General features: G+C 43.9%; 1 protein-coding gene and 1 long non-coding RNA gene across 2 annotated transcripts; one reads left to right on the forward strand and one right to left on the reverse strand.

Moving 5' to 3' along the window:
• Nucleotides 1-510: 510 nt before the first annotated feature.
• LOC110088549 (L-lactate dehydrogenase A chain) lies at nt 511-18711 on the reverse strand. The gene is made up of 8 exons (XM_020810912.3): nt 18592-18711; nt 9945-10079; nt 8369-8486; nt 6789-6962; nt 5923-6096; nt 3268-3385; nt 2306-2429; nt 511-1301 (listed from the first exon to the last, which is right to left on the reverse strand). The coding sequence occupies exons 2-8, from the start codon at nt 10068-10070 to the stop codon at nt 1137-1139; spliced, it is 999 nt and encodes a 332-aa protein (XP_020666571.1). The 5' UTR covers nt 10071-10079; nt 18592-18711; the 3' UTR covers nt 511-1136.
• LOC144586126 (uncharacterized) lies at nt 6561-7756 on the forward strand. Its single transcript, XR_013540871.1, has 2 exons — nt 6561-7068; nt 7337-7756. It is a non-coding gene; the product is annotated as an uncharacterized LOC144586126 (long non-coding RNA).
• Nucleotides 18712-19321: the final 610 nt, after the last annotated feature.

Consider the following 19321-nt stretch of genomic DNA (forward strand, 5'->3'; position numbering starts at 1 on the left):
ATTATCAGTTCAGACATTCCACATAGCGCCACATTTCTCCCAACTGAGAACCACATTGTGAAGGAACACCTGGGTTTTAACAGGTACATAAAGCGTATGTCAGGCCATGTCTCCTGAATATGGGAAATGATGTCAAAAGACTGTGGGGGAAGCGGGGAAACTATGGAGAAGACTCGCTTCCATATTGTTACCATATAGCCATCTGCAGTATGAAGTGACCAGCAGACCACCTCCTGATGATCTTAGTGACTGCACTGGTCTGCAAGGTGATATGTTGGTTGTCCAGTCAAAAATAGTACAAAAAACCCACCTCGAACTTGGTACAGTAGCACATAGTAGCCAACATTATTCCTTTCCATTTTTGTTATATATACTGTCCTACTGTAAGTGATGCACTCTATCCTAAATAGCCAGATATTAAAGCTAGCATCAAATGCAATATATATTTCTGCATAGATTTTGAATTATTTCAACTCCTTTAATGCTTTTTACAGACCACAGAGACAAAAGTAGCAAGGGTTTGTTTTATTTTATTCATTGGGCAGGTACTACAGTTGGGCAATTTCATCAGTTGTAATTGTTGCACACAGAAGTTTTCTTCACTTTACATTTAAGACAACTACTCTGGGAGAATACAGAAGCTTCTCTTAAAGTTTGCACACAGATCTGAAAAGCAGTAGTGTCTGGAAAAAAATAAATTTAGAGCTGCTCAGTAGTGAAAATTTTAAGTTACTATCAGCAGAGAATACTGGTCAGTGTATTTTTCAATGCTTTTTGATTACAAGATACTCTTTGGTTTCTTTCTAGAGTTTTTGGCAGACCAACTTGTGCTCTTCTGCAGTGAGATTAAGTTTAGCCGGGGAAAGGCTCCTTCGGCAATGTTGCTTCACGGCTTCTTTTACACCACTCAGCAAGACAAAGTTACAATCTAGTTCTGACTGCAACTCTATATTGTGAAGCACAGGAGCAGCAAGTTTCCTACTGGATGGGAAAATTGAGTGTAATTTTAGCTGTATTGTGTGTTGTATTAGCTCATACACATCATAAAGGAGTTGACCTACTTGCAAAGTGCAACAAAACTATTTGCTAGGACCCAAGTAACGCTAGTAAGCAGTGACGTGACAAGGACACCAGGACTAAAACTGAAGTTCCTTTTGGATCCCCCAGAGTGTATCTGCACTCTTCTTCAGTTTGTCTTCCTCTTCACTCTTCAGAGTCATATTTACCACATCTGTAATGCCAGAATAGCCCAGCACACAAGGTATACTTAAGAAGACATCATCCTTAATCCCATGCATACCCTGAAAAGAGAACATTGAAAAGTCAGAAGTTAATAAAAAAAGCATGTCAGTTTGCCTATAACGAACGTTCTTTTTCCATTCATAAGAAACACCAGCCCAGGCAGGGAGAAGACATGGAAAAATTCCAGACAGAGCAGATTTGCCAGCTGTTTTCTTCTGTTTTCCAATAAGTAGCTTCTGTCCACGATGGGCAAACATCAGGGCCCCTGCTCAACGATATGGACTTCGTCAATCAGGCTCATTAAGTTGCCATTCCTTATACTGTCAGCTTTGTTATTCATCCAGTACAACAAAATGCACATTTGGCATTAAGAACAATCGCCCCTTCTCAACCTCTCATTGCAACTATCAGGAATTCTTTTCTCTTTCTCCAGCCCTCTGGTGCAGGACTTGGGGATGCAGATCTGTTGACAGAACTGCTTCCATCAAGGGAACTGTACCATTCAGTCCAGGTCCTTTATGTCTCAATATCTAAAGTAAATCTGAAATATCTGTGTAATATGTACTACAGTGGTGCCCCGCAAGACGGGCACTCCGTTCGACAACGAAATTGCTTGACGTTGATGTTTTTGCAATCGCAAAACGATGTTCCCTATGGGGGAATTTCACTTTGCGGTGATCGGTTCCCTGCTTCGGGAACCGATCATCGCAAAGCGATGATTTTTTAATTACGAACGCATTAATCTGGTTTTAATGTGTTTCTATGGGCTTTTTAAAATCGCATGACGACGTTTTCGTTCTACAGTGATTTCGCTGGAACGAATTAATGTCATGCGAGGCACCACTGTATATAATAAACAGAAGTAAATGGTCAATTTGCCAGCATTGATTCAAATATTTCTTACCATTAAAAAGTTTTATTTTAAAACAGTAAAACTGCTGTTGCATGAACCAACTGTTTTCTCAAGGGTGGGGAGGGACAAGAAAACAATGGGGCTAGAACATTAATAAGTATTCTTGGAAATTTGGGCTCAATGTTCAAATCACAGATCATAATGCCTTACCTTCACCATTGTAGAAACTGGGTGTACTCTCCTTAAATTCTTCATTATGGTTTCAGCTAAATCGGCCACAGAGAGCCCAATGGCCCAAGAGGTGTATCCCTTCAGCTTGATAACTTCATAAGCACTGCAGAGGATGATATTGAAAAGTATTAGACTGTCGGCAAAAGCAGCCTTGGTACCCCTGACTGTGGTCTTTCAGAAATTACAGCTAGCCTCCAATTCAGGAATAGCGGAAGGGCAATTATGTAAGTGTACCTCCCACCTCAGCAGCTTCCTTTCTGCATGACTGGCCACGTGGCAGGGGGCCAGCTGGAGCAGAACTAACACAATATTGCCCCTCCATACTGAATAGGATATTACCCTATGCCTGCTAAACCACCATGTCAGCCACCCATCCTGGGCTTCATTTAAGCATGTTTTTGATTTTCTTTTTCTAATTCTGTATCTCATCTGTGCTGCTGCACAACTTGGGTTCTTGCATTTATTAGCGTTTGTTAAAACAAATTATTACTTTCTTAGCTGTATAAATTCCAGTCCCAAGATCAAACGTTTGCAAATAGGTACATTCTTTAAACATATAAATAGCAATGCCCCTGCCCCACAATCAAACCAAAGTTTCTCCAAATTCACAATTTATTTCTTTAGTACAGTGGCTCTTAACCTTGGGTTACTCAGGTGTTTTTGGATTGCAACTCCCAGAAGCCTTCACCACCAGCTGTGCTGGCTGGGGTTTCTGGGAGTTGCAGTTCAAAAACATCTGAGTAACCCAAGGTTAAGAACCACTGCTTTAGTAAATAACAAGAAATGTAGTCACTGATCAGTGAGATCCAAATTTGGTAGCTGTTTTATTAACATAACATTAACATAAACAATGTAGATCATTGTTTAAACAGAACACTGGACAGTTTGGTAAACTGCTGTAGCACTCATCTACAAATTCACAGAGGAGTTTAAAATGTTACCTCTCTACCACCTGCTTGTGGACCTCTTTCCAATGTTCCTTGTCACTGTCAGTCCCCATTTCAGGATGTAAACCTTTCAGGGAGACACCAGCAACGTTCACACCACTCCAGACAGGCACTGAACAAAGAAAAAAAAAAGGAACAAATTGCTGCAAGTTTTCCCACCTTTCAGAATACAAATCACATTACTTGGTTGGCTGGTTGGTTGATTTTCCACCCATCTAGTCTTGATATAGAACTAAGACTTGCAACTGACTTGAAGTGCTGTAACTCTAAACAATCTGTATTACTGTGATTGTATGCACCTCATTCCTTCCCCCAGATTTTCCCATTAGGGCAGGAGAGAGAGCAGCGTAGGTAGCAGAGCAACCACTCCCAGCTGGAAATATGCAACACCAGGGTAGGCATGTGTGACTTCCTCTGGAAATCATTGGGAAGAATAGTGGTGCCTGTGGGAATTTATTCAGCTTTGTTCTCCATTCACCTTTCTCTGTGCAAGGACAGTGAAGGGAAAGCAAAACACACTTACCCAGCCCTCCATCAGCCTAAAGACACAACAGATACTAATCTTTTTCTTCTTTCTGCTTGGGGCCATATTAGCCACCATTTTGTTCCTCTTCACTTAGAACCCCAGGAGGGAAAAGGTAATGGCTGTCCTATTGCTGTCCTTTGAAACTGAATAGTTTTGCTTTTGTAATGCTTAGTAACTGAACTTAATGTAATAAATTGTTTGAATGCTTTGGGGGCAGGAATTACTGCCCATTTCAGGCAAACAAGAGGCAAATTACTTTTTTGCTTAGTGTCTCTAGTGAGAAATGTGGGCCTTTAACAGAATAATTTTTACACTTTGAAATAGAATTCTACCGTGTTTTCCCGAAAATAAGACAGGGTCTTATAATATTTTTTGCTCCCAAAATGCATTGGGGCTTAGTTTCAGGGGAGGTTTTATTATTTTCATGTACAACTATCTACATTTATTCAAATTTAGTCCTGTCATCGTCTTCTGGTTACATCCTGAAAAATCATACTAGGGCTTATTTTCAGGTTAAGTCTTATTTTCGGCAAAACAGGGTAGTAGCAGGACTTCATTGTTATGGATGCAACTGTGAGCAGGAAAGAGGTACAGAAGAATATGGGCTTGGACAATATAGGTAAGATAATGTCATTGGACATCAAATATTATTAAGTGGAAGAGATGCCATGAACAAGCCCAGGAACCTGCCTGTCTGTAACCCGTACCTTGTCTCAAATCTGACAAGTGAGACAGGCAAGTTGGAGCTCATGTTTCAGTAGAAGTGGACGTGCTGTACCACATCACATGCTAGGTGTCAAGGATTAGGGATTCTACAAGTTTCCTATACAGTGTCATCAAGGAGATCATCAATGGGCATCAGGTATTATGGCAATCTACCCTGTTTCCCCAAAAATAAGACCTAACCCGAAAATAAGCCCTAGTATAATTTTTTTAGGATGCTTGTAATATAAGTCCTACCCTGAAAATAAGCTTCAGTTAAGTGAAACCCTGTCCTCCACCATTGGGCAGCAACCAGAAGATGATGACTTGACTGTATTTGAATAAACGTAGATCGCACATGAAAAATATTAAGCATCTCCTGAAAATAAGCCCTAATGTGTGTTTTTGGAGCAAACATTAATATAAGACCCTGTCATGTTTTTGGGAAACACTGTATAAAGCATCACTATTCCTCTCACAAAACATTGCTGGGAACATGAGAGTTAAGGTGTTATTGCACCCATGTCTTACTGATAAAATTTCCAGAGGCCTCTTCTTGGCTACTGTAGGAACAAGTGCTACTTTGATTCAGCAGGACCCGTTCTTGCATTGTTGAAAGTAAAAGTTTTTAGATAATGGGGCTGGGGGGGGAGAGATGAGCTAGAACTGCTTACTAAGAGCAATAACTCCAGTTAGCAATTGGACAAGGAAAGGATAGCTTGTCATCTGGGCTATGATAAACCCTGAAATGGACTTCAGGGCTATGATAAGCCCTGGAGTCCAGAAAACTTGGAGCTGTTTCCCACTTTGTGTCTGTCAATCCTTGCTAGTTACTCTGAGGAAGACTGACTTAGCATTTTAGTTCCTCAACATAGGATATCAGAGATACAAAAAGATATCTTATTTTAAAAAGGCCTTTTACAGAACTGCATCCATCAAGAGACTTTTACGTGAAGGGATTTATTCTGAACTCCTCTGTTAAGAGTAAAGGGCAGAATCCAGTCTGGTATGGTTTGGCCTACTTAGATTACAGAGCTGACCTTTTCTGAACAGAACTAGCCAAGTCAAATATAGATCCTCTAGTGTTACCTTTATGCAGCAGGAAAAGCTAGATGGGCTTTCATGCTGATAGAGAAAATTTTCTTCTGCTCTGTCCAGCTCATGCAAATCTGATGTGCAGTGGCGGGATTTCCCCCTCACCTTTCCTCAGGTAACATGTTGTGTCTGCTAGGCTAATAGTGTAAACCCAACTATTCCACATATGTTCCAGACCTTCTCAACACCTGCTATGAATACAGAAGTAGTTTGTAGCTGTGAATAATGGGAGAGCCCCCGCACTAGTCATTAGTGAACAAATACATAATTAACTGGTTTTCATCCTCTGAGAAAGGGCTTGGTGTGGAGGGGGGTGTCACACTCACCACTGGAGTCTCCATGCTCTCCAACAATCCAGCCATGGCAGCTGAGAGGGTGGATCCCCAGCCTTTCACCCATCAAGTGGCGGAAACGGGCAGAGTCCAGATTGCAACCACTTCCAATAACACGGTGCTTTGGAAAGCCACTAATCTTCCATGCAACATAGGTCAGAATGTCCACTGTTGATAGGAAAAAGTACTTGATTAAAATGTGTCTGTCATATGAAGGATAATGGATGGGATCCAGACTTCATTACACTTAAAGAGTAAATCCCTCAAAATCAATGGGATTTGAGTAGGCCATGACTGACCTTAGGAATTTTCAGGAAGACAGACTTTTGAGGGGCAGGACCTCAATTCATTCAGGATTGAGCATGCCCAATGGTCACAAAATGGTGCCAAGAGAAAGGGAGAAGTCTGTGAATTATGGTAAATGGAATGACCTATCTGGTATCTTGAACAGAACCACTCCACACCACAACATATTGTAGCTTCCATTTACTTAACCATAACTAAACCCAGCATCAAACCACGATGCCCACTTCTGATTAGCACTGAAATATTAACATTCCTGTGCCAAAATCTCTCTTAAATACAATAAAATCAAAGCTGGGAAATCCCTTTTCAGATCTTGAGAACTGGGATAGAAGTGCATGTGACTTGTCCAAGACAAACCTCCAGCCCCTTAGGAAAACATGGTCCACCTTCAGCAGCCTTACAAAGTTTTGCAAATGCAGACTGAACTGCTATCAGGGCTTTATCACCTACTATATCACTTGTTAGCAACAGAATGCAAGGTTTTCAGTTTCAGTTTCTCTTGTGGAAACAGATACCCCTTGCTCCATGAGCAGTCAGAGCAGGTAATGACCAACCTGGATTGGAGACGACCAGAAGCTTGCAGTCAGGGCTGTACTTGACAACATTAGGAATGATGAATTTGAAGATGTTCACATTGCGCTGAACCAGATTAAGACGAGACTCGCCTTCTTGCTGGCGGGCTCCAGCAGTGATGATGACCAGCTTAGAGTGGGCAGTTACAGCATAATCTGCAAATAATAATTATTAAAAATCTGCATTTATTCGATATATCTCACCATGTATCTCTAGTCTAGATTCACACATCACTGTGACACATCCAGAAAGCAGAAGTAGGTTTAAAAGTAAAGGTAAAGGTTCCCCTTGACATTTTTTTTTTGTCCAGTCGTGTCCGACTCTAGGGGGCGGCGCTCATCCCGCTCTTCAAGCCATAGAGCCAGCGTTTTGTCCGAAGACAATCTTTCCGTGGTCACATGGCCAGTGTGATTTAGACACGGAACGCTGTTTACCTTCCCACCGAGGTGGTCCCTATTTATCTACTCGCATTTGCATGCTTTCGAACTGCTAGGTTGGCGGGAGCTGGGACAAGCGACGGGTGAAGTAGGTTTACAGATACAGAATTATGTATATTCAAGTTGATCACTGACTGACTGAACTACAGGAATGTATTATCAGGAGCTCCATACAGATCCTACTCCTAGCTGCAGAAACTGCCTTCAAGGCTTCGCTTCTATAACAGAGGCTAGAATCTTGTTTCCAAAATACTGCTTAAAGATTCTCATGGTTCCTTGAAGTTGTGTTTCTATGCCAAAATCATGTTTGGAAAATTAACAGTGATATAACTGGCTCACTCTGAAACACCCTTGTGTGACGCAACATAGAAGCAGCTATTACAACACCATGCACTCACCCCTCCCCAACATTCCCGTCCAATGAAAGCTTTGTGTACAGTTTTGCTTTTAACCAACTCCTTGTAATAACAGCACAATGCATGTGGCTGATTTTATGCAAGGCCTGAGTCCCAACAGGAGCTACAATTCTCAACAGTATGGAAAGAGAATGGAAGCAACAACCACAACTGAAGCCATAATTTTCAACTCTCTATAGATATCACTGGGACATGGGGAGGGAAGTACATTTCTCTTAGTCATTAAATGCTATTTTAATGTACTGTCAACTAAAACATTATCACAGACAGGGCAGAGGTCAGGAAATGAAGGAAAGAGATGCCCTGACAGCAATTATACCAGGCAAGACATAAAGTTTCTCTACACAGCAACTCACTAGGTCTTGGATTGCATGGCAATAAATACACGGGCCCTGCAACTGTCCAACACTGTTACCTTTTATCAACTTTTTACTTTGAATGCCAACACATAGGAACTGCAACTCACAAGGGTTTTCCATATACAGCTGCAGATCCACAGCTGGCTAGATCAGCTGCTCTCTTCTCTAGTTCAATGAACACTCATAAGAAAGGGAAGATCAAGCAACACCATTTTCAGCAACATCCAAGCAAGGAAGGAATAGTATTCAAGTTCACAAGCATAACCATTCCCTTCAGTTAAAAAAGAACCTTCTTACGGTAACTTCAGCGTCTGAAATGGTGGTCTATATAATAGAAAGCAACATTAACCTTTGCCAGAGACAATCTTTGGTGTCCTGAGAAAGAGGCTACCATGCTGAAGGTCCAACATCTCTCCCTTTAGCTTATCCTCCACAACATCAACAAGGGCAAGTTCATCAGCTAAATCCTACAAAAAAAATAAAGAAAGAAAAAGAAATTAAACATGCATCAACCTCCCAATTTCTGCTGGCTAGAATTCCATGACTCTAGCACTGCCCCTTGCAAATCCACAGCACTCAAGTCAAAAACAGGCAGACAGCCTTCTCACAGAGGCCTGCCAGGGCTTGGAAGTTTACTGAACTCTTGATGAGCTGCCTGCCATACATGAATAGCAGACCGTGTTCAGCATGAAGGATCATTGTTGCTGGTGAAGTTCTAAGTAGGAATGTGCCATTTGCAGTTAGTTTGTTGTTTTGCTTTGGCCTCTGAACCCAAGAATCCACCAGGCAGATTTCTGGGAGCTCCAGTCTACAGATCCATGTCTACACTTTTCCTTCACCTGGAGAAGGCGGCTGCATGGCCTCTTCTGGCCTGGATTTCCTGTTGTTAATGTACAAAAAAGGAAGCTGCTGCAGTACTTCCTGGAAGTGGTACTCCCACTGTCCTTTGGGCTCTATAGAAGGTAACTACTAAAGAAATGTAACCTCAAGGAAGCACTGTCGTCATTTCCCTTTTTATACATTAACAACAGAATGCAAGACTCAGATAGGCCTTGGTCTGGGTGAGTGAAACAGAGGTGTCTATAGGTGGGGAATTCTTGGGAGAATTCTGAGACCTGGGGTCCAAACAAGCAAACAAACAAACAAACAAATATTCTTTAAAAATATGGAATAGCACATCCCTAGTTCTCACCACCTAGCAGGGACAACCTAGCGCTGAAATTTTGAATAGCACTGATGCATCCACTCACAACATCTATATGAATGGCTATGAAAAGAACATACAACATCTCTTTGCAGAAAAATATAACAATACAAAAGTTAATGCACATTGATATTAAGCTATTAATAACTTCTCAAAAGCTTAGATCTCCTTAGAAATAGAGCTTGTTCATGGAGTTTACAAAAACTACTCTCCGAACATTTTGTTGGCATTATGCCCCACTGAGAGCAGTGCTTCCTGAAAGTCGACAACTGTTTTAAGAATATTATTTTATGAGAAACATCCTCTAACCTGGTACTGATTAGATGTGTTGAGTTATGGTTCCCATCATGCCTGGGGATGATGGAAGTTGTAATTTAACACATTTAGAGAGAGTCTGATTCTGGAAAGACTATCTGAGGAGAACAACTGGACAAGTTGGAAGAACCACAGCTGTGATAATAGGATCACATCATGAAGTCCCAGATGAGCCACAGAGTACTTGAAAATGAGTCACATGGTGGGTACTACTTTTGAAATTATTTCTGTACAGTCTTTGAAAGATCACCATACAACACTTCCATGTCAGCACAAATCTACGCACTGGATGAATAGCAGTAATCTGTTGTGTAAAGAGGATTGTGTGACCAACCATGTATGATCAACCATGACAATAACCACAGTGGTATGGACATGGGTAGCACATGATGCAAAATCAACATACCTTCATCAAGATGCTTATGGCACAAGCCATGCCAACAGCACCAACCCCAACGACAGTAATCTTGTTGTGGGCATGGGGATGCTCATCTTTGTGGACATTTGCAATCAGTTTTTCCTTGAGAGACATCTTGTAGCACTGGGAGGGAAAATACACAAGAATCCCATTAGCTAATATTCATTGTTTAATGATTATGCTTTGCACTATGTCAGTATAAACCTTTACAAATATGGATCCCATAATATACTATAATGCTCCCCCAAAAAACCTTAGTGTCAATTTACAAAAAATTGACATTGCTCAATTAATTTTTTTTTTGCTAACCCAGTGTTTTGGTATAGAAGCAGATTCTGTAAGGTTTTCACAAGGACTCTGAATATAGAAATACAGGCACACAAGTCAGACATTAGGGACGTAAGCATCAACTTGTCCTATTTTTTCTTTTCTCAGCTTTCAGAACACTTTGGGATATATCAAGATTAAATTAGTTGAACGGGCTCCCTTTAAATCAACGTAACATGTTATGCAGAATTGTCCCCACCAGTTTCAGTGAGAAGCAAGTCACCAACTTATCCCATCGACACCAACAGGAACTGTAGTCAACTAATTTAGTTTGGACCCAACCTAAAAGATTAATACAAGCTTAAACCAAGACTGAAGAAAAGCTGAAAACGGAGGTTGGTAGGAAGCAGTGAGACAGCAGCATGGAATTTCAACATCATACCTGTGTCTTATCATAGGATCTGGGAATAGTAGGGCATTATCAAGAATGGTAGGTCGGTCAGTAGACATTCAAGTGCAAAGTCTACTTCAGAGAGATAAACCAACACAAACTGATACAAACAAAAGGATCAAAAGGTCTGGTGAAAAGCACTCTGTGTGCAGGGATGACAGAACTGGCAGTGCAACTGATTGCCCGAAGTTAAAGTCCAGCTGTCTGTTGAGTCATAAGGTCCCTTGGATTTCAGAGTAGAACCTGGGAAAACCTTGCCTAGTGTATGAACTTGGATTAAGCTTGGTGAGGCCTCTCCATGTCTGGATTCCATAACCTGATGATACTGATATACAAATTACCGTATTTTTCGCTCCATAAGACGCACCTTTCCATAAGACGCACCAATTTTTTAGGAGAAGAAAACAGGAAAATATAATCTGTTTTCTTAGCTCCATAAGACGCACAGACTTTCCACACCCCTGTTTTGTGGGAAAAAAGTGAGTCTTATGGTGCAAAAAATACAGTACTCTCCCTTTACTAGGAAACTTCCACATGAACTTTTTTGTTGTTGCTTCGGGTGGGAGGGAAACGATAGGCCAGCCCTATGCATAGAAATGACAGCCTCAGAAGTATAAAAGCAGATGGAGGGAGCAAGATATACTTGAGGGCAAGAGCCCATAAACTGCAATTCTAATAAAATACATGGAGTAGTAAGTTTAAGGTCTCTGCACCAGTTTGCTTACTATCCTTGCATGTTCAGACTAAGCTACCTTGACAGACTCACTACTTCTTGCCAGATGTATATCCTTTCCTTCCGGTAGCTCAGGGCAGATTGGCGCCTATTCGTTTTATCCCCAAAACAAGCCAGTGAGGAAGGTAAGGTGAAAGGGGGGGGGGAAGAATGAAATTGGCCTAAGGTCACATAGTTCGCTTCCTGAGTGACCAGGGATTTGAACACAGTCTAGTACCAAACTGACACTTTATTAGCAAAACACTGCAACACCATTAGATTTAACCATTTATAGAGATGCCCTCTTTACCACCCGGCACAATACCCTGCCTTGCCCTGCTTCTAGCAGGTTTTAAGCAGTCTAAATGCAGTGTGCTCCACCCCATATCATGTTTGCTGTTATCTGCTTTCCATGCAAAAGTAGAATCCTCACCTCCCCATGGACTGCAGTGGACCACACGATGATTCACCAGACCTAGACGATGGTCTAAACTGTTTTATCATAGACAGTACAGAGTATGGCAGGATCAACCAACAGAACCATACACACACACCAAACCTTGAGAGAGCCATACCCCCATGACACTGCAATATTGATTTATTTTTATTTGTTTTAATATTGGGGGGGGGACCCTTATGCCCCAATGCCCCCCAAAAGAAAGACAGAGGCACCCCTAAACATGGAAAAATTGCCTCCCACTGTATCTGTGGGATACAAGGGGGCTTTCTCAGCAAATTAAATTGGAAAAAAATATTTAAAACACTGGACCACAGTTTGATCACCCTTGTAAAGGATGCCACAAAGCCCAGTACATGGGCATCTTCATTATTCTCTATTTTTTTAAGCCTTGTGTTTATCATCATTTCTTACCACTGGCATTCTTGTTTCAGCCCCACAAAAGCACATTATATGTATTTGGGAGGAAATATATCAAAATGAGCTATTTCCACTGTATAACCAACAGCCTATTTTGTTCAGCCATGTAGCCCTGGTTAGACTACTGAGACAAAACTGGGAACACGCCAGGAACACAAAATGACTTTTCATTATCCTGATTATTTTGTGCCAAAAAGTTGTTATGATGATATTTCATTGCAATTTCAAACTCAGCTAACATTCTCAGTTCCTGGTTGGCCAGAATTGTTGAGACCTGCTTATTTCAAGGCTTTTCTATGACTCATCTAAAATTTCCAGCACTAACTCGTCCATGTTATGTATATGCAAAGCACTCAGATTTAGTTTTGGTGCCAAGACCAGAAACCCATTTGCTCCCAAGAAACCTGAGTTAAACAATGTGCAGTTTTATCGACAGGTATCAGGACTGAATTTGAGCCAAGCCTTATGGCCACAACATATTTAAGTGGTCAAGTTTACAACAGACTCATTCTTGAGGACAAAATGAGGCCCATCAGCTGTGCTTTGATGATTCCTCCTGTCTAGACAGGCCATAGACCAGGGTGGCTTACACATGAATCTATGGGGCACTGAAACAGCAGGAGATATGTGATGCCCTGATGCAAATTCGTAGCAATACTCTCTTAGCTACTGAACAACTTGTTTAGAATACTTGGATATGTATGGATCCAACACTGAATAAGCAGCAGAAAGAGATTCAAACTTGGGAGTGAAAACTGGTAGTGACAGATGGAAATCTGCAAACATTTGCCTCCAGGGTGAGGCAGGATGTCATGTTGAGTCAGAGGCCAGGACTATCTAGAAGGGAAATTGTTACCAGCAGTCAGGAAACAGAAGGTTGTGTGGTGCCAACCAAGGGCTTCACATCCAACCCTAGATGCAGATAAAGGGCTATGACACTGACAGCTTAGAAGACAAGAGAGCACAGGAGTAGGTAAGAGACCTGAAAGAGCCTTGAAAAGTTGCTTAGAATTAAGGGGGCTTTAATATCGCAAATGTTTTGAATCACTCTGATCCGATTCAAGGTCCCAAACTGTAGCAAACATGAGCCATCAGCCTACAACTGGAGTTATTCATCAGGCACACCAATCCCCAAAGCATACACAAAGTGGGACAAAGTATGGCATAAGAAGAGGGAAACTTGTTAACCAAGACTGATGAAGAGATGGGGAAGGAGAAGGAGATGTATGTATTCCGCATGACAATGTCAGGAACAGTTTGAGGGAAGAGTCAAAAGATTCTCCCACAGGAAGGTATCAGGAGGCCAGGTGTTGCATCGGAACCTGTCACTCAAGACAGAAGTCTTTTCAAGTCCACACAATACTAACCATACACTGATCCATCCATTAGAGATTATAATCCGAAATTATCACTATTTATATGTTCAGAATTTTCCTACCTGGAAAATATCCATAATTGCAGAGAAAGAAACACAAGATATTCTATCTCAATGTCCACTTGCTTTATTTCTTTCCTTTTTTTAAAAAAAAAGTGAGTGTGGAACAGAGAGGAACCATACTTACGAACACCTTGACCTATGAATATTTTGAGTTATGAACAGCTCCGTTCACATAATTCTGCTTTGACTAGCAAACAGAGCTTTGACTTACAAACACAAAAAGGCAGGGGAAAGGGTGGGAAATTCAAATAGCTGACTGTAGGTGGCGACAAGGCTGCTTCTTTGTAACTCTTTCGCCCTGGCAGTTAGAGTGTGCAATCCAAGGAGGCTGCCTACTAAGGTAAGGTGCTGCTTTATACTTTTTAAAAACTGTTCTGGGTATTTTTGCAGCATGGTTTTCGGCTGGGGGGGGTTATGTTTCTGAGCTGTGATGGGTCTGGGGGTTATTGGTTTTTTGTCCCCCCCATTTCCGATGGGGGGTTTGGTTGCTTTTTGGAGTGTTTTTTCCCATTTCTGATGAGTCTTGGTATGCTTTTGGGGTTTTCCCCCCTTTTTTCGATGTGTCTTGCATGCTTCCCTTGCTTAGTTCTCTTTGCATTTCTGATCTGCTCCATTTGTTTTCTGTAAGTTTGCAATGGTTCCTACATGCTTCCCTTGCAAATCAGAAAAGTTTTTGCAAGGGTCTGTGCTGGATTGGTTTAAAATGTGTTGGTGTAAAATGTGTGGGTTTAGCATGTGTTTTAGACTCCAAACTCTCTCCCTCCCCCATTGTCTTCTCTCTCTGTCTCCCTCCTTTCCTGCCCTTTTTAAAACTTAAGTCATTTTAGGTTAAAAAAAATTTCCCCTAATGGTAGAGGACGGATTAACTGGTTTTGCATTAGTTCCTATGGGAACTAATGCTTCGACTTACAAACTGTGCCTTGACATAAGAAAAAAAACAGCCGGAACTAATTAATCGGGTTTCAGTGCATTCCTATGGGAAATGCTGATTTGACTTAAGAACACCATTCCGGAATGGATTAAGTTTGTAAGTCAAGGCACCACTATACAGTGGTGCCCCGCTTGACAATTACCCATCGCAAAACAATGATTCCAATGTTTTTTTTTTCATTTTACGACGATCAGTTCCCTGCTTCGGGAACCGATTTTTTGCTTCTCCACAATTAAAAACAGCTGATCGCCGGGTTTTCAAAATGGCTCCCTGCTGTTTTCCGGACCTATTTCCGGAAGACAGCGATGCAAAATGGCTTCCCCTATGGAGGATCTTCGCTGGACGAGCAGGTATTTCCCCCATTGGAACACATTGACCGGTTTTCAATGCATTTCAATTGGTTTTTTTTTCACTTGACAAGGATTTCGCTGTACAGCGATTTTCCTGGAACACATTATCGTCGTCAAGCAGGGCACCACTGTATGGGGATCAATTCTTTATCTTCCCCCCTTGCAGTTGTGGTAATGATCCTGCTCCCACGGCTCAGAAACTTTACTTTTTCGGGCTATTTCTCCAACAATTCCCTAGCAACTATGGCAATTATTACTGTTGTAGCTAAAAACAAATACACAAATTTTCTCAAGCCGTTGCTGTTCCAAACATGGAGATCCTGATCCTATCCTGCAGAAGTCCATTATGACACTAACACAGGCTACCCAGAAGACAGCCACTGCAAAGCTTTCTAATTTTAGGACATGCACTTACCCAAACGCAATTGCTGCAGTCTTGAGAGCCACTGGCAATTTGAGGCAGCAAATAAATTATTTAGGAACTGTCTACAAAATTCAAGTGTTTTGGGGGCAGGGAATCCTGTGGTTTAATTGTCCAGCATTACTTATATCATCTGCACCCCAAGGTGCTATTTATGATTCCTACCAGTGAGTATGAATTAACAGTGGTACAGTTCCAAACTAGGCAGGAGGAACAGGTACATGACTCAACATTGGGCTCCACACACTTTTTGTTTTAATTAAAAATTTTACAGAACGAAACCCTGTGTGGTTAGAGACGTCTACAGTATCTCCAAATCCACCCCTGTTTTCAAACAATTGGTCCTGTCAGAATGGGCCAAAGCAGTGTTTGTGTTTCACACAAAATGGCAATCCATAAAACAGAGGCAGAGGTTGGACATGTTACTCCATGTTCAGCTGGGATGCGTAAAGAGCACAATCTTCCAGATATTGTTGGGACTGGAACTTTCACTAACCCTTGCCAACACAGCCAGTGGTGAGAAACAATGGGAGTTGCAATCCAAAGCCTGAAGGATCGCACTCTTCATTCACTGCCAGACTCTGTGATGGGTGACCCATACTCTAGCATAGTCAGATTAACGGAAATGAAACTGGGAGGTCTCGGTTGTAATCAGGGGGGAGACTGCCAGTGCTGGTGATGCAGGCTTTTGGAAATTCTTTGGTGATAGACACTAGGAAGTCCTTCTCAAAACAGTGCATCCATGATTACTCATCTCTCCAAAGGACAACCTGCTTTTTCCTGCCCTATGGGGCAGGTTCACATCAGTTCAGTCCAATACAGTGCAAGAGGAAAAAAAACTGGCATGCTATGGAACTCCATCTTCACAGTGCTTGTGAAAATAAGTTTCACATGAGGCAAAAAGCCTTGCAGGGCAAAAGAAGAAAGGAGGTGTAGAAAATTTTCCTACAGTGGAGGAATCTGGAGCATTCTCAGAAGTTGGGTCTAATACAAGGCATTCTCTTGCTGGCAACTGCATAATCTCGAACCAAGGGTGGATGAAGCCACATATTAATTTATACAGCCACAATAGTTTGCATACTATAATCTCCATAAAGCTCAGGTACACAAAATCAAATGCAATTAGTGCACTGGAAATACACAAAACTACAGTACATACAGTACTTCAATACACCATGAAAGCCCAGGTGAGCTTGAACTCAAGGTGTAGCAAAAATGTAGCTGGGTCAGTGTGATCAGATTGAGTTGACTTTGTCCATGGTTCAGAGGTATCCTTACTGGGTGATCTTGAAAAGTCTCCCTCTCTCAATCTACTTCACAGGGAAATGGTAACTCACAGGGTGACTTCTGAGGCCTGGTCTATCTTACAGAGCTGCCATGAAGATAAAGTGGGAAGGCAAAAGGGACAGCTTCACACCCTGCCTTGTGCTCACTAGAGAAAATACAAGATGGAACTGATCCTGGACAAGGAGGGGACTGACTTGCCTATATCCTCCTGAAGCTCTTACAGAAAAAAAGAAAGTAACTGACAGTAATAAAAAGGATCAGTGATTCATGAGAAGAGCAGAGGGAAATGTTGCCTTTAGAAAGACTGATGGTATGCAGGGCAGTGATTACACAACAGTCAAGGGCCGTGTGAAATGTACTCAGACCACGGTGCACCTGCTCTCTCCCCCCCCCCCCCCACAAATCAGCATACACGTCTGGTTCTACCAATTGCCCTGAAGGCCTGTGCAGGAATCTGGGAAGGAGCCCCAAATGGGAGGCGGGGATTCTTTCTTCCGGGCTCTGCCTCACCTTGCAAAGAACAGAGCCAAGTGGCTTTCATACAGTGAAATCTTCACGCGGCTTCTTCTTAACAGGCCTGCAAAACTTAGGCAGCAAGTCTAGATTCCCACCCCCACCCCCCGGACCTGGCCCTCCTTCCCAGGGTCAGCCCGATCCTCAACTCAGCTCAGGCGAGAGGAGCCTCCGAGTCCTGCTTTGCCAGCGTTGGAGTGAGCGGCGGCCTTCAGGCTGCCAGAGGGCTCTCGCCGCAGCATCGTGGATGCTGAGCGCCCCCCCATCCCCTCCAGCCCCAGGAGGGAGGGAGGGACGGAGGGCCAGCAAGGAAAAAAAAACCTGCACCGTGGCGCTAGGCTGCGATCTTCGACGCCCGGCTGGAGCCTTTCAGGGAAGGCGATGATGACTGAGCGCCAACGGTTTCCGAAAACAGCGGCAACCACGAAAGAGGATGTTGCAACACCGAAGAAGCCCAGAGCGAAGGCATCGGGGCCAACCCTAACCCAACACGGTGTTTGCCCTTGAACAGCCCCGTGAAACCCTCTTCCCGAACTTGGGACCCCCCAGAGACCCTGGACGGTCGCTCTTATCATTCCCAAATGATGGGAGCGGCACCGGCGCCTCTGGAGGCGCAAGTTAGGAAAGAGGGCTCCACAGGTCTTCGGAAGGGCTGTAATCACGCTATTACGCTCATCATCCGCTTACTTAAAAGAGAACTAAGCCTCATCCCGCAGAGCCCAGTCAGTAGCTTTTTCTCTCCCGCTCCCTCCAGAATTCTGCCCAAGACGCCTCCCGCCCTACAGAGTCCCCCAAGCCCTCTCTTTCCAGCCCCATCAAGTTTATTCAGGGCCCAGCGGATTCTCTTGATCCCCACACAGAGAGCATCACTCGGGGCAATCGCCTCCGCCTCCCCCCGTTACATAACCAACGGAGTCAACAAAAGTATTCCGTCTGCCGGTTCTCCTCCGCAAAAGAATACTCGAGTAACAGGAGAGGCGGCGGGGCTGGGTAGGAATCCTCTCCCATTTGCCTCCTCCAACAAACCACCCTTCCACCCGAGAGGATCGCGGGCACCTTCAGCCTCGCCCGTGCGTACGTGCGCGCACGCATGCCCGCGATCATCCAGGGGCTCCCTACAAAGCTAGCCTTTCGGGGAGGGGGGACGCATCTGTTTTAAGCGCTCGCAGCAGAAAGAAAAGAGAACTCTCGCAACGCCTTAAAGGCAAAACAACTTTTCTCCGCAGAAACTTTGGTTGCATCGGATCAGGTTGCGCGTCACGAAAGTTTGCGCCGATTCAAGAGAGTTTCTAGGCGCCGCCAAGGTCTGCCTCTGCCCCCAAACTGAACGCCTCGGCCGGCCGCCTGCCTGCCTACCTCTACCTGCCTACCCCGGCGCGCTTCCGTACCTGGGAGCGAAGCTTCCGCACAGACGACGAGACCCTCCGATTGCCGCTGCAGTACCGCGAGAAGCGGCGGGCGGGCGGGCGTTTAAATAGGGATCCCTCGCGTGACGTCACGGTGGGCGGGGCCGGTCAATGCTCTGGCCGGCGGGGCTGTGGCGGGACGTGCGAGCCCACACGTCGGGCGGGGCGGGGGCAGGTGGTGGAGTGGCGGGCACGCAGGGCGACGTCGCCCCGGCCCCGGCTCGGAACGCCAGCCCCGCGGGGGGACATCAGCTGGGAGGACACGTGGGGACCCACAAACGCCCTACTTCCCATGGAGGCCCCTAGGGGGCGGCAGCAGCGCAGCCCAAAGGATCACCCGCTATGGCGGTGTGTGTGTGTGTGGGGGGGTGCCGTCTCGGCAGCGAGAAGTTGAAAGATAATGCACGCAAAATGCAGGAGCCTTTTAAAGTCCTTCTCCCCCCCCCCCCACGCGCCCTCCTCGACCCTGCCACTTTTATTCTGATGGAAAAGATGCTGATCTGCAGCTGAGGGTGGCGAGGTCTGAAAGGAGACGAAAAAGGCTATGAGAGAGCTGCTTCCTTTCCCTTGCTGATGGTGGGAATCAGGTCTGTAAGGCTTCTGAGGGAGAAAGGGCAAACAAGCGCCTCTGTTGGGTTCCTCCAGCTGGTGTAGTGCAGACAACGGGTCTTGAAGGATGAACCTGCAGTATCCTCTCCGTTGATCACTTCGC

This window comes from Pogona vitticeps, chromosome 1, assembly GCF_051106095.1.
Source record: "Pogona vitticeps strain Pit_001003342236 chromosome 1, PviZW2.1, whole genome shotgun sequence".
Taxonomy (NCBI): Eukaryota; Metazoa; Chordata; class Lepidosauria; order Squamata; family Agamidae; genus Pogona; species Pogona vitticeps.